This window comes from Scardinius erythrophthalmus (genome assembly GCF_964197995.2).
Source record: "Scardinius erythrophthalmus genome assembly, chromosome: 6".
NCBI lineage: Eukaryota > Metazoa > Chordata > Actinopteri > Cypriniformes > Leuciscidae > Scardinius > Scardinius erythrophthalmus.
Window position 1 is genome coordinate 37,416,543 of NC_138226.1, and position 16,478 is coordinate 37,433,020.

A 16,478-nucleotide genomic window follows, 5' to 3' on the forward strand; every position below is an offset into this window, starting at 1 on the left:
CAGTTAAAATCCTCTATGAAATCTAATTTAATTTCCTACCGTTTCTGAGAGAAATGTAGTTGCACGTTCATCTGCCAGTGGGTCTTTCATGGAGACTGTCCTCATGTGTTTGCAATTTGTATATAATAATGCATTTAAAAGTTGGTGGCTTCACCAACGGACGTCGCTCAAATGCCTCTGGGCGCAATTGGATAGACCTAAAACCAATCAGAGCAATCATCATTGTGTAAAGCCCGCACCAACGTTTCTGATTGGTGCCGCGATTTCGACGGATTAGAAATGGGCTTGAATGAGCTCTTTGCCAGACTACTTGCAGAGCAAATCTAAATTTGCCGGAAGTTGTCTGGGTTTTCCCAGGCTATGTATGAATTAATGAGCTCATAAAAATGAAAATGATCTAAATTAGAAAAATCTAAAATCATGGCACAATACAGGACAGTGATGACACAACTTAGCATGTAATGATCTTATAAAGATCAATAAATTGTTGTTTTTGTTATTATACCTGTTAACCCGAACTGAGGAGTTCAGCAGAACTCAAAACATGTTAACATTAGTTCAAAGTTACTGTTAATTTTAATGTAAAAGAATGCAATTAACTTGACAAAATATAGATTATCAAAAAGGTCTAAATACTCAAGCTTCAATTTTTGTCCTTTGTTTTACTATATTAAATTTCATGGTAACAGTAATTTCTTAATTTGTCTCAATACCTTTTTTATGAAATATGAGCCTCAGCCACATCCATAAAAAAAAAATAAACTCCTGTAAGTTCTCCATGAAAGCACTAAACAATATCCCTCTGAGCTTTTAGTTCAAAAGTGTGCATATTTAGAGAAATATTGATTAATTATCATGTTTACTTCAAATTAATATAGAAAGGAGAAATATTTATATATTTTTTTTCCCCAAAATGAGGCGATGTGAGCATTATGGAATGCTAAACCCTCTCATGTAATGTTTCATTCATACTGGAAGCCATAAGAAAGTCCACAAGTGAGAGAGTCATAAATCTTATGACGTTCCAAGAAATCCCTTATTTGGACAAAGGCATCCAGAGATCACTGCAGCTGAATAACCTGCAGATAAAGACGCCTTGGCTGATGGAACATGAAGACAATAAACATGATTGTGATGATGTGGTTTATCTGTGTTCTTCAAGCCTTCAAGAAGTATGTATATTTATAAAGCAGTGCTAAACAACATAGCCATTATCACAGTACAGTATACTGTTGTCACGAACTGGTCCGAGACAAGGTTGAGGATCCAAATGCAGTATTTATTGAACTTGGTAATCTAAAGACGTAATCCAAAGTACAGGCAAGATCAAACACAGGCAGGCAGTCCGTCCATACAAACAAACACAAGGCGGCAGGGAACACGGGCAAAAGAGTAATCCACGGAACAGGCAAGAAATCCAAAAACCAAGAGACATGAAACCAAGGGAGACACAGGTGGATGCAATCATGGATGAGACCGGGCAGTGAGTTATGGGAAATATAGTGTTATGAGGGACTGACAATAGTCTGATGTGGAGTGCCCTCTGGTGGCTCTCAAGGGCACTCCAGCTGGTGACAGTTACATAGCCCCCCCTCAAAGAAGCAGCTTCCAGATGCTCCTAAAATTGTCCAGGAGGGAGGTGGAGCGGAGGCAGAACGGGGGCGGGATGAAGAACGGGACGAGACTCTGAAAGGTCGGTGGCCATCTTGGCCAAGGATTCACGGGCTAGAGCCGATGTGGGTACTGCCCACACACTCAATTACCGTGGCGACTATGATGAGTGCTGTCTTTTCCAGAACTGACTCAGGCTCACCAGGCATGACGTGAAGAGGCAGACCTGGGCATGCTGGTGACTGTGGTGGGCCAAACTCGGTGGCTATCGGAGCTTGATGCATGGTGCCCACCCCCAATAAATTTTAGAGGAAGACTCCTCCTCAACCTCCCCAACAGTCAAGGAGGAACCAGTCAAATGAAGGGCATAATCTAGAAACTGAATGAGTGACCCTCGAGGACCATCACGGATTAGTGTGGATTGTAAAGTTTTAAGTCCATAAAAAAAGAAGTCAATCAGAGCATAGTCTGGGAGGTTAGTGAAATTGGCAATGTTCAAGAAGTCCTGGATATGGTCCTCGAGTGGTCGATTACCTTGATGTAGGCGGATGATCTGAACTGCTGGAGCCATAGTGGCGAAGTCTTCTGTCACAAACTGCTCCGAGACAAGAAGGTTGAGGATCCAAATGCAGTATTTATTGAACAGGATAATCCAAAGACGTAATCCAAATTACAGGCAAGGTCAAACACAGGCAGGCAGGCAGGCAGGCAGGCAGGCAGTCCGTCCATACAAACAGGCAGTCCGTCCATACAAACAAACACAACAAGGCAGGGAACATGGGCAAAAGAGTAATCCACAGAACAGGCAAGAAATCCAAAAACCAAGAGACATGAAATCAAGGAGAATGCTCGGAATTGCAGTGTAACACTAAACAAGACTTCACGGGGGAATGAATGAGTGTATATGGTTTAAATAGGCTGAGACTGACAAGGTAATGGGATACAGGTGGGTGCAATCAGGGAGGATGAGCCCGGGCAGTGAATTATGGGAAATGTAGTTTATGAGGGAATGACAATAATCTGATGTGGAGTGTCCTCTGATGGCTCTCAAGGGCACTCCAGCTGGTGACCGTTACAACTATAAAATACCATATTTTCTGCCTCATTCTGTGAAGCACATGGCGTCACAGAATGTCATTTCACTCAGCTGTTGTTATAAAGTTTAGAGCAAAAACCCTGTTTTAATCTCATAAACTGTTGTGTTTTGATGCTGTGCTAAGCTAACATGCTAGCTAGCACTTATGCACCTCTTAACAGGAGCAATTATGTTTTATGTCTAATTTTGAAAAGTAAAGAATATTGAAATGTCTGAATCAATGTTCTTTTTTAAAGAAGGTCATTTGATACAAAGCCAAAGAAGGTGAAATGAGAAGTTTGGTCAAAGAAACGAGGGATTAAAACAGTGTGAATAGAAAGTCGTCGGTAAATATAATAAAGACAAAAGGAAAATAATGGTGATCAGAAGGTGATCAGGCCTGTGACTTTAGCTGCACTGCATTTCTAGACTGCAACAAGGCCAATTTGTTTTGTTTTTTCTCCCATAAAGATATTTAATGCAAACTCATTTCTAGTAACTTTACGTTTAAGCCCTTATGCCTATGCTATTTCTTGTTTGTTTCAAAAGGTGTGTATGTGTGTGTGGAGGAGGGCTAACAGGTTAAATGGCAATCCAGAAAATGTAGATGTAGAAAATGAGAACTCAATTCTTACGCTTGACAGTCAGACTCCAGTGGACTGCAGTATTTCCTTTTTTGTTGGTAGCAGTGCAGCCATACTGTCCAGTGTCAGTAATGTGAGCATTCTCCATACACAGGACATGCAGACTGCCCTCCTGGCGTGTACTGACGCCTGATCTCTGTCTGAGAGGAGCACCATCTTTCACCCAGCTCACTGTTGGCACTGGAGACCCAGACACTGAGAGAGCAAAGAATGAGATCACTCATTTAACATCATGTACATAACTTTACACAACTTTGTGCAACATCTACAGTTCCTCTTACATATTTTAAGAGGTTAAGGGTAACTGCCGAATGTACTGACAAACATTTATGGTAAACTAAAATATACTTTAATGTAATTTCTATTGAAACGTGTATGTTATGTTTTTTTAATACACAAAAGTAATGATGAAGTTGAAGTATATATATTTATTAAATAACCCACTAGAGTTCAAGTTGTATTCAAGTACTTTACATGTGCATTAATACATTAGTCAACACATACAGTACAAATTAGTGTAATTTAAATCATAAAAAAAAAATATTTTAATTTTTACTTTAAAACTTTTAATTTGAAAATATCATATAGTATATATGAGTACAATTTTATTTAATGAATAATATATTATCTGCAAGTGCAGTTTATTTTTCCAAATATACTTCATATTTATTTGAAGATTACTACAACTGCATATTCAATACAATTAGGCACACTTTATTTTTAAAAGGGAATTCATTAAGTGTCATTTTTCTTCCAGAAGATAAAGTCGAGACATGTGAACAGTGGTATAGACAGCAGCTGGTTAGATCATAGCAGCACTGACCAATCAGCATTCAAGACCGGAACTAAATACTAATACTGACTAAACTCTAAATTTGATCCCAGTCACTTCAGTTCACTAGACTCACCTTGGCATCTGAAAGTGACCTTTTCTCCCTGCATGACCTCTTGGCTCTGAGGCTGATAGTCAAAACTGGGCAGAGTTTCTAGGACATCCATGTTGCTCTCTCTGGTTTGTTGGCTTTCGTCTCTGCTGGACTCCACCCGTGACGGTTCAGGCATCTGTCCTGGAGCTCTGAACCTATCCGAAACTCTCTTTGTGCCATGTGACTCAATCTTTACAATGTTTTGACTTCTTACATTGACAAAGTTTGATGTCTTGTCACTAGCTGGTGATCTTCGATCTGTGGATTTGCTGATGGGTTGTGAGGATAGGGTTGATGTTATTTTTGGTGTGTCAGTTCTGGTCATGGGGGGAACACTGGCTACAATGGTAGTGGACAGTGATGTGCGTGTTTCTGTAGTTACGGTTTGGACAGATGTGCTAGAAGTTTTCTGTTCAATGTCAAGACCATTGGTGCTGTGCTTGACCGGATCCTGAAATCGTTTGGGAACGCTAAGGAAAGAAAGATCCTAAAGTCAAGTGAACAGTCTTGTTGCTGTGTTTCCACCCACCCATTTTTATGTGCTTTTTGGGATATTGCATAAAGAAACAACTGGATGGAAACGCCAAGATGCGCATTAATTCTAAAAATGCGATCGTTTGAGTTGGATTTTTATTAGATTAGGAAAACATGTGCATAAACTATGATGGAAACACATTTACCATATAAAATTAAATAAATGTACATAAAAAAAAAAGAAAAAACATGTGACTTTGCGATGGAACTGGACAAATCAGGGAACCTATTTTTTTGCACAGCATCTGAAATGCTGTTATGGTTGTTCTGAAATGCCTGAGCAAAATCTGTTGTCAAAGCGGTTCTGTATAATTACTTTCCAGAACAGTCTTACACGACTGTGTTCCCAAACAGCAGGGATCCGCCCCCGATTATTATTATTAGCCAGAGAAAAACGAATGTTTAAAAGTCAAGGGTCAGGAGCCCACCTAAAGGAAACACTAAATAAGTCACATAATGGTGACATCAAATAAAATATTTTCAATAAAACGTCAACATCTAAACATCTGTTAATTCTTAAGTCAAACTGGTTAGTAATAAGTGAAGCTGGCAATGCGGTTTGTAGAGTTCAATAGTCCACGCCCAGTGCCTGCTTGGAAACTTTCCGCTAAAAACTTTATGAAATGTTTTTCGCTAAACATTTTTAGAATGTTTTTAGATAATCTTATCCTACCATTTAGGAAAACGTTCTGGGAACAAAAATAAAACTTGCCACTGAAGAACAAAACACTTTCTAGCTGGGTAGTCAAAATTTAGACAATCAAGTCTCTTCTCATCAACTAACGTTTAGTCGACTATCGGGGGAAATAGAACAAGTGTTTTTTTTATATATATATATATATATATATATATATATATATATATATATATATATATATATATATATATATATATATATAATATATTTAATTTCTAGTAATTTGCATCGCTGTGTTTTGTTTTGTTTATTTAATTATTTTTCAATCTACATGTTGAATCATACATGTAGATTGAAACATACATGTTTCAATCTACATGTTGAATCATATAACTGGCTGAATGCAGTATTTGTATAGTATCAAGATCTTTTGTGTATCTTTTGTGTGATGCTACATCTAGAGCAATAGGTGTCTGTATAAAGTCCAAGATTACAGTCATATCAGCCAAGATACCCCCCCCATATATATACAGTATATATATATATATATATATATATATATATATATATATATATATATATATATATATATATATATATATATATATATATCTATATATATATATATATATATATACATATCTATCTATATATATATATATATATATATATATATATATATATATATATTTATATATCTATATCTATATATATATATATATATATGGGGGGGGGGGTATCTTGGCTGATATGACTGTAATCTTGGACTTTATACAGACACCTATTGCTCTAGATGTAGCATCACACAAAAGATACACAAAAGATCTTGATACTATACAAATACTGCATTCAGCCAGTTATATGATTCAACATGTAGATTGAAACAGATTTTTCTAGGCCAAAGACATGACAAGTCTTCAACTCATGTGCATGGACATTATTGTAGAAAGATTTATTAAAAGTACTATTAATTTCTTTTTACATCTTAAAAGAAAAAGTAAAAAAAAGAAAGAAAAAAAAAAAAGAAGAAGAAGTCTTTACTTACATGGCTGTCTCAGTGTCTCCATCTGCAACAAATCAACAGAATAAACCATAAGAATTTCAGACTTTAAACTGTGATTTTTATCTATTTATTTATTTTAGCTGGATAATATTAAGACATTAATGAAACACATATTGCTATAGTTACTGCCCTGACATCTGTGGAAAATTCTGTTACCAAAGACTGTATGATATAAATATGATCCAACAAGGATCCAGGGCACCAGCCCATTGGTGGCCCTCATTTGTCACAATTGTGAAATGTAATATTCATACAATGAGAGTTATTTTAAAAATATGAGAAATAAAGTTGCAATTGTGAGCTATAAATCTGCAATAATGTCAATGAATTCTGCATTTACAAAACACTTTGCCAAAGTATACGTTTTCAAATTTTACATGAGAAAAAATTTAGATAGATGGTGGTAGTTAGAGCCCATGGGGAAGTGGCCTACAATGGCCTGGTCTAGAATCCATTCGTAATCTGTTTCTCCATCAATACACCCTTCTCTTACCTTGTACAATGAGTTCAGCAGTTGCAGAGGCTTTCCCAGCATTGTTGGCCACCAGACAGGTGTACACGCCAGCGTCCTCTGAGCACACATGGCGAATCTCCAGGAAATGCATTCCTGATCTCTCAAACATGTTATAGTGATCCGATGGCTGGATCTTATCTTCTCCCTGACAGAGGAAACACGGGGAATGAATATTCCCACACTACCTGCACTTGACCAAACTGTGATTTCAAATATTGGTTAATCATGTCTCACCTTACACCACTGCACCAGTGGCTGGGGTCGCCCTGTGATCTTGGCAGAGAATTTGCCATTCTGTCCAACTTTGAGATACAGGCGAGAAGGTTTAGTCACAAACTTTGGGGGGCTTTCACCCCAGATACTGGGTCTATTCTCAACTGCAGGAACACCCATAGATCCGCTAGTGACAAAAGAGAGAAAATGTATGTAATGCTTCTGATTCCCACGACTAAACCCAGGAACATACATTTATTGCATGCACATGCAGTTTCTTTTCAAATTAGCTCAATTATGTCCTCAGGTGGCAGGCAGCAATGGCCAAAATGTTGGCTAAATGTTAATCGAGAATGCATAATATGCGTTTCAAATATTATTTGACAGAAATGTCATAGCTTATACATTTTTGTCAGGTGTTTTTTCATTACCAACCAGCTCCAAGATAAAGCGCAACAATACATTTGATTTTAAGCTAAGAAAAATTTGACTATGACACTTTTGTGAATCATATTCTTCACATGATGATAATTTAAAAAAATGAATGAACAAAAACAGTAACAGTAAACAATGTATAACTAACTACCAAAATGATATGGCATGTTGTGTATTTCATATTCATGCATGAAATGTCCTTGTGTGGTGCTTTTCGGACAGTGTGTATCTCACCCTGCTCTGTTGGAGGAAGGAAGACTGTATTTTTTCACAGCATTTCCTGTGTGGGATGGAAAAGGTTATTCATGAAGCTCCAAATACAATGTATACACTCATCCATAAACACACAGAATTCATTAGAAACATAAAAAGCACATATTTCCCCTTTCCTCTTTCTCTCCTCCCTTCATAAACATGCAACAGCTGCTATTATCTGCTGCTAGTTGTAAAATATTTGAATGGCTCCATATGTTTGTGTTTTTGTGAAGCATGCTGGAGGAAGTTTATTAAGCATTTATTAGTCTATAAATCAGTACAGATGTAGTGCTGCATCTCTGACTGTGAAGACTTTTACTGCAGGTAAAAAGTGGAAAATGAGAAATGCATTACACCGTAATGTAAACTTTTAAGTACAGTTGTAATCAAAATTATTCAATCCCCATTGCAAATCAAGTTTATTGGCAGAATTTACAGACTTAAATAATTGCATAAACTTTAATATACCACCAAAGTCATGTTGACAACTTTTTTTATGGTTCCTTCTGTGAAATTGACAGCCTCACCGTGTGTAATGGAAAAGAGCAGCTTTGACATTTTGCCTAACATCTTCAATCTCTAAAACACACCATCAGAACCAACTGCTCCGGTTTTTGAAAGATTATTTTCTTATTCACCATTTTTGTCAGTAAAAATGTCTAAGATTAGTTAAAGGGTTTTATGTTGTTGTCTTCTGATTGTATTTTATTTAATGTGTTTATATTTTTTACGCTGCATGTTTTCCTTAAATGCTTTCTTTTTATATGCTCAAAGTTTTATTGTACAGCACTTTGGCGCAACTCTATTGCTTTAAATGTGCTATAGAAATAACTTGTTTACTTTTTTGTGACTTTTTTGACTTGACTGATAGTAGACTTGCCAGTAGACGAGATATATGCAGATGTGTAACATAGGGCCTGTTATATATTCTAGATATCCTGGCCATATATTCTTCAACTTTCTTATTTTTCTTAATCTACAGCATAGATTATCCCATAACCCTAACATCGATCACTGACCCTGATCTTTCTAGATCACCGTCTCAAGAAGCCTCAAGCCCATTAAGATGATTATTTACCTTCCACAACGATCTCCACGGTAACCTGGCAGCTCCCAGCATCATTGACAGCTTCACAGGTGTAACGTCCTCTATCGTCATCCTGGACTTCCTGGACCACCAGACTAAAGGTTCCACGAGCACTTTGTTCCATAGAATAATGATCCCCTGCTATCAGCAGCTTCCCATTCCTAAACCAGCAGACCTGGGGCTCTGGAAATCCACGTACCTGAAAAAGATAACATACACAGGAAGCTAAGAGATAAACACTCCAACAAATGTAAGATTAGTTAAACATACATAAAGAGAAATGAACGGCATTCTGGACATGCTTGAAAGCCAGTGAACAGAATCGGGAACAGCCTTCATTATTAGTTACTCAGTAACTGATTATCAGTGTTGCCCTGCTTATAGACCGAGGGCCCTATCTTGCACCCAGCGCAATTGACTTTGTACACTGACGCATGTATCATTCCTATTTTGCACCCGCGCAAAGCGGACTTTTCCCTCCAAAGACGCACGTCGGTTAACTAGCAAATACACTTGCGCTCCCCGGGGCGGTTCAGCGCAAAGAGGAGGCGTGTTCCGGCGCAAACGTTCCCTCATGCTATTTTGCAGGTTTAGAAACCAATTCCGCCAGTGACCAGGAAAAACCTAGTCTAAAGTCAGTGGCGCGTTGCGCATGTTATTCATGCTATTTTAAGGGCGCATGCTTGGCCATAATCAATGTAGCGTGTGCACAACGCGCATTACAATTTGATGCTCTCATCTACACAGAAGCAGCCGTTTTCATTTTTGCAAATCATACATTATTACTAAGAAAAATATTAGGTCTTGTAGGTCTTGATAAGCCTAGGGCTTCTACGTATCCCTTTTCGAACAGTGTGATTATTATGCAAAAAAAAAAAAAAAAAAGGTTTTGTTTTTCTTGATTTTGTTTTATTTTTATTGATGGATATTTAATGTGTTGCTGTCTTTGGTTTAATTTATTTTTTAATTGTTCGAAATAAAGATTTCATTCATTTATTCATATTAATACACGAGGGAAATCATTGTTGTGTCCATGAAGATGTGAAAATAAAATAGGCATAAATCTAGCTTACACATTTAATCATACGCCCAAATTATCATACGCCTGTTTCACCGAAGCTAATTTGGGTGTGTTTGTTTCTCCATCCCCAGTGTCACTTCTCTGTGTTTTACGGCCGTGACGAGGACGTCGGTCTCCTTGGCTGTGAACCGCTCCTGGTGCGCGCCTGGCAAATCCGCCGTTATAATAGGAATCCGCTTAGAAAAAGCGCGCCTGCTCTTAAAGGGAATGTGAGATGTCGCTCTGATTGGTTTATTTCACGTTACGCCCAAACCACACCTATGAATAATGAAGCTACTTCAGACCAACCCCTTTTAGATTTGCGTCGGGCGCAAGAGTCATTTATCCCGCCGGGAAAATAGCAACAGCGCCAAGACCCGCCCACAAAGTTACTTGCGCTTTGCGCTTTGACACTTGCGTTTCAGATCGTTAAAATAGGGCCCCAAGAGGGAAAAAGCTCTCCTACTTATTTCCTGAGATTTCTGCATGTGTGTGGTGTGTGATGAACAAGAGAAACTTCATACCAGCCGCAGTACCTCTCTTTCTGTCATTACTCTTTCATGACTACAGCAAAATAGTTGGTTATAGTCCTTGGGCCAAGACCCAAAATTTCACGTATTGGTACCATCTGGGTGGGCAAATTCTAGTTGCGATTTTTTACATCATATGCATCCCTAGATAATGTTTTGACATGATAACCCTTGCCAACTGGCAGCTTAGTAGTGGTTATGACCGCTTGAAGTGACTGACCCCTGTAAGTGGAAAAAATGGCAAAAGTACCTTCCATGGAAATATCTCATCTGGTTCATCCAGTTGATAATTCATCAAGTGGTTCATTCATCACAAATAAAGTAGGTTCCAAATTAGTGAAATAATGAGATAAAGGAAATAATTCCAAAATAAATTGCTAAAAATTGGTAAATTTGGGAGTTTTAGCATGTCAAACCGTAATACCCCAATGTCATGAAATAGTCTAGTAGCCAACTAGGTGAACCCGGAAATGTTGAGTACACCAAAGTTTTATTGCAGAAATGTGAAGTATGGGTCCCCAGCATACAGAAACTGCCGGATGCTAATTTGCATAATTATGTTGAGCAATTAGCATAATTAGCATTATTAGCTGAATCGTTCATTTTCACCAGATATTTTGCACTGTATGGTCAATTTCTACAATATGTGAGTGGTTTTAGAGGATGCTGATTTCATTTCTGGCATTTTCAGATTTCAAAGAGCAAATTTTATGACATATTTTGATTTATTTAGGTAAATTATGATTACTTTCATGCATAATTTTAGGTTATTTTTATGGTAAACAAAATAATTTTACATTTCACAATCATGAGTGCTCTTGTGAATGTTGATGCATTGTTTTCAGGGTGTAGTGAGGCTGAATCACATCCTGACACTTTTAAAAATTCAAAATTGCTTTTTGGATAAACGATGAATCTTTGTTAGGCTGAATGTTATGCATTTCTGGGGGAAAAATCAATGCGGGTATTTAACATAACTTGGATCCTGCCACTGTACAATACATATTAATGGGGTAGGTCTTTAAGACACCCATTGAGATGACATCACCTAAACCCATCACCATGTGTGATCAACGAACTATGTACAAATATACACTATGCCATACAAGACAGGCCCCGCAAGTCGCTAGGGCAACGCCCGAATGGCAGAAGGGCTGCCCAGGTTGGTCCACAAGTCGCAAGATCCAACGAGGACCAAGTTAAAACTCTGTAGGACGCAAGAGTTAAAACTGAGTCTGGGCAACCCGGGTCAGCCCGCCAGATGCAAGGCTAACCAAGAGGGCCTCACCTCCACACCACACAAAGCACACACTGGCTACCACCTTCAGGCAAACTGCTATGCCTCACAATTAATGAACAAACGGCAGCCTCATCATATTCACTGTTCGTCTGTTCTGTCATCATCTTCTCCAGACCCTTCATCCCTCTCTTTGTGTTCTTGGTGTTGTGTAAGTATGTTGCAGCATATACCATCATTGCCTTTGCTGCATTTTACCAAAATTTGAATTTTAAATAAATAAGTAATTTGACAAAAGGTTTTGAATTTAGATTTTTTATATATATTATTAATTAAAGTGAGTTAAAAGTTTCTGTCACAATATCAAGTTCTTCTAAGCTATCTGGGATGCTGAGATGATGAAACTGATTAGGAAGATTATTAATAAAACAATCTTTAGTGGCAGAAGTGATAGGTCTAACATATTTGTAACAAGGAGTCGGCTTTGCAACCTTGGCTAAATGAAGTTTACACAAGACTAGATTATGATCTGAGATGTCATCGCTCTGCTGCAGAATTTCAACGGCATCAACATCTATTCCATGTGATAATATTAGATCTAAAGTATGATTACGACAATGAGTAGGTCCTGACACGTGTTGTCTAACTCCAATAGAGTTCAGAATGTCTTTAAATGCCAATCCCAATTCATTTTTTTCGTTATCTACATGTATATTAAAATCACCAACAATTAGGATTTTATCTGCAGCCAGTACTAACTCTGATAGAAAGTCCGCAAATTCTTTGATAAAGTCTGTATGGTGCCCTGGTGGCCTGTACACATTAGCCAGCACAAATTCAAACGTGATTTATAATTTACACTCGATGTTGTTACATTAAGCACCAACACTTCAAAAGAATTATATTTGAAACTAGACTTCTTAGTAATTTTGAAAGTATTACTATAAATTACAGCAACACCTCCCCCTTTGCCTTTCAGATGAGGCTCATGTTTATAACAGTAATCTTGGGGGGTGGACTCATTTAAAGTAATGTCATTGTTTGGTTTTAGCCAGGTTTCTGTCAAACACAGCATATCTAGGTTATAGTCTGTAATCATATCATTAACAATAAGTGCTTTTGAAGTAAGGGATTGAATATTCAACCAAGCTTTATCATTTGCTCAATTTTATTATATCTGTGTTTTTTTTATTTGTTGAACATCAATAAAAAATTTACCCTTAGATGGGTTTGGGAGTTTTTTGTATTTCCTAATTCGGGGAACAGACACAGTCTCTATATTATGATTTCTAGGTGAAAGAGCCTCTATGTGATGGGATTTATCTGACCTTGGTGACGTGAGACAGCTAGCAGACAGTCGGTTTAGCCAGTCTGTCTGCTTCCTGACCTGAGCCCCAGAATGTCATGTTTGAGCTCTAAGACTATGTGCCATATTACTAGAGAGAAGAGCAGCACCATCCCAGGAGCGATGAATACCATCTCTTTTCAACAGGTCAGACTTGCCCCTAAAACTTTTCCAATTGTCTATGAATTCTATATTATTTTGCGGACACCACTTAGACAGCCAGCCATTGAGTGAACACAATCTGCTAACTATCTCATCACTCCTGCGAACAGGAAGGGGGCCAGAGCAAATTACAGTACCTGATATCGTACTTGCGAGTTCACACACCTCTTTAACGTTAATTTTGGTGATCTTCGACTGGCGGAGTCGAACATCATTAGTGCTGACGTGAATAATAATTTTAGAAAATTTACGATTAGCATAAGCAGCACTTTTAAATTTGCTTTGATGTCAGGCGCTCTGGCTCCAGGCAAACATGTGACTATGGTGGCTGGTGTCTCTATTTTCACGTTCCGTGTAATAGATGTCCTTGTACACATCAAAGACAACATCTATACGCTGGCTCTTCCCCCCTTCGTGCAGCTCTTTGTCCAGAGCTGAGACAGCCAACTGCGCAAAGGAATTGTCTTGGTCCTTCAGTTTCTGTAACAGGCTCATTCCATCAATGGCGGTTGTTGATGGCTCTGGGATTTCCTCAGCTGGGGACACGCTCTTCTCCAACTCTCTGGCCAAAGCTGCCTTGTTGGTCTTGCGTAGAGACCCATCCTTGTTAGCTAGGGCCCAAGACAGAGGTCCCAGAGGATGAGCCAAGACGTCACTCATGTGTAGTTGTCGGCTCTGTGCCACCAAGATCATGTGACCAAAGAGGTTTCTTTCGGCCTACAATACTACCTGCTTGGCTTGCTCCTGGCTGTGTTGCTTCTTCTTGATCTCTGAGAATGTTTTTAATTTTTTTTCTTGTTGTAGAAAAGTATCACTCTTGTTTCCAGATATTCTGTCTTGAAATTTTGGTAAACCCTCTTCTCAATATTCTTGGCCTCAAGTAGTTCATTTGCCACATCAGGTGGGGCTACAGTTACAATTGACAGACTGACAAACTCTTCTTGTTCTGGACTGAACGGATTCTGCCAGCAATTTTCCAGGAGATCAAAGATGGACTGGACAATCTGCCTCATCTCTTCTGAACCTGGGCGGCTGTAGTTCTGGATGATTCAGCTAAGAATCACCCCAACCGACCATCTCTCTCAGCTTTCTTAGGTATGCGCTGCGGTACTCTGCTGTCAGGTAGTACTTCGGGAAGCCCTTTGTTCCTCCTGCTGTCTGTGTGTCCTTGTTGATGGTCTCCTCAATGGTCTGGTTGACTGCATCCACTGGAAGAAACAACTTAACGTAGCATCACGAAATATGCAAGTGTAGGTGAAGGCCTGTCGGTGTGCAAGTTTGTGCACAAAGCTAAAATATCACAATGGATCCAATGTCCGTGACTGTTTGCCGAATGACCGCGAGCTGTCCGGTAGTTAATCTTTTAGATTGACATCGGAGCTGTTTATTTTGTGGTTAGAAAACGGCATAATATAATAGCAATGAAGGTTGTGACCAAGATAAACACCGATTTTGGAATAAAATGGGGTTTCTGGGCATACAGTGGGTACGGAAAGTATTCATACCCCCAGTAATTATGATCAAAAATGGCTGTAAAAAATAAATCTTTCATTCAAAAAATTTGATCTTTCATTCAAAAAATTGGCAAAAAATCTAACCTTTCACTGAAGTAAAAGAATTCAAATTGGGGGGGAAATCACATTATGAAATAAATGTTTTTCTCCAAAACACGTTGGCCACAATTATTCATACCCCTAGAATGTTTTATGAATAAAATATCTCTGAAGTATATTCCCATTAATATTTACCTTTTTTAGCACACCAGGGGGACTAGGAACATGAAATTGTCCAGCTATGACTTCTTGTTTCACAGGATTTTAAATATGAGGAAACACAAAGGCCAAATTCCCTTAATCATCCATCACAATGTGTAAAACCAAATAATACAGTTCTGATTTGCAGCAGAAGATTGTTGAGCGTCACAAAATAGAAAGTGGCTGTAAGAAAATAGCTAAATAATTGAAAATCCCCATTTTGACCATCAGGGCAATAATTAAGAAGTCATAATCAACTAAAGATGTTACGAATCTGCCAGGAAGAGGACGTGTGTCTAGATTATCTTAATGCACAGTGAGGAGGATGGTTTGAGTGGCCAAAGACTCTTCAATGATCAAAGATGGAGAATTGCAGAGATTAGTTGAGTCTTGGGGTCAGAAAGCCTATAAAAAAAATCAACCCCTACATCCCCACGTTGTTTGGGAGGGTTTCAAGAAAAATGCTCCTCTCTCATCTAAAAACAAACTCCAGCATATTCAGTGGTCAGACACGACTGGAACTTCAAACAACACAGGATTCTGTGGTCAGATGAAACTAAAAAAAGAGCTTTTTGGCAGCAAACAACCTAGATGGGTTTGGTGCACACAAGGATAAAAAGTACCCCATGTGTACAATTTAATATACCTTTGGATCTTTAATGTTGTGGGCATATTTTTCTGCTGGAGGTCCTGGACATCTTATTCAGATACATGGCATTGTGGATTCTATCAAATATCAACAGATAAAAAATCAAAACCTGTCTACCTCTGCTAGAAATCTTATAATGGGCCGTGGTTGGATCTTCCATTAGGACAACGATCCAAAACAAACATCAAAATCAACACAAAAATGTGTTAGGGATCACAAAAATCATCTGCCATGAGCATCCCAGTTCCCTGGCCTGATGAATGGAGTGAACTGAAGAGAAGAAGCACCAACATGGATCTGGGAATCTGAAGGATCTGGAGAGATTCTGTATGAAGGAATGATCGCTGATCTCTTGTCAGGTGTTCTCCAAACTCATCAGGCATTATAGGAGAAGACTCAGAGCTGTTATCTTGGCAAAAGGAGGTTGCAAAAAGGTATTTACTAAAAGGGTATGAATAATTGTGGCCAACGTGTTTTGAAGAAAAACATTTATTTCATAATGTGATTCCCCCCCCCCCCCCCAATTTGAATTCTAGAATTTTGCCAATTTTTTGACGAAAGATACCTTTTTTTTAATGAAAGATTTATTTTTTACAGCCATTTTTGATCATATTTACCGGGGGTATGAATACTTTCCGTACCCACTGTATGTGTTAATATCTACCTGAAATTCAACGTTTCTTATTTTCTTGTGTTACAAAGCTGTTTACCTAATACATTCCACATGAACCTGAAAACAAAACTTAT

The 16,478-nt window shown here is 38.3% G+C and overlaps 1 protein-coding gene across 1 annotated transcript in view; it reads right to left on the reverse strand.

The window, feature by feature from the left end:
- The window catches only part of mylka (myosin, light chain kinase a), a 167,075-nt gene that overhangs the window by 97,912 nt on the left and 52,685 nt on the right, over window positions 1–16,478 (reverse strand). The window contains exons 3-9 of the mRNA XM_081367970.1: window positions 8,986–9,193; window positions 7,887–7,932; window positions 7,239–7,404; window positions 6,984–7,149; window positions 6,473–6,494; window positions 4,239–4,726; window positions 3,322–3,525 (exon numbers count right to left, since the gene is read on the reverse strand). Of these exons, the coding sequence (XP_081224096.1) occupies window positions 3,322–3,525; window positions 4,239–4,726; window positions 6,473–6,494; window positions 6,984–7,149; window positions 7,239–7,404; window positions 7,887–7,932; window positions 8,986–9,193 (1,300 nt within the window). The remainder of the gene's footprint in view (window positions 1–3,321; window positions 3,526–4,238; window positions 4,727–6,472; window positions 6,495–6,983; window positions 7,150–7,238; window positions 7,405–7,886; window positions 7,933–8,985; window positions 9,194–16,478) is intronic.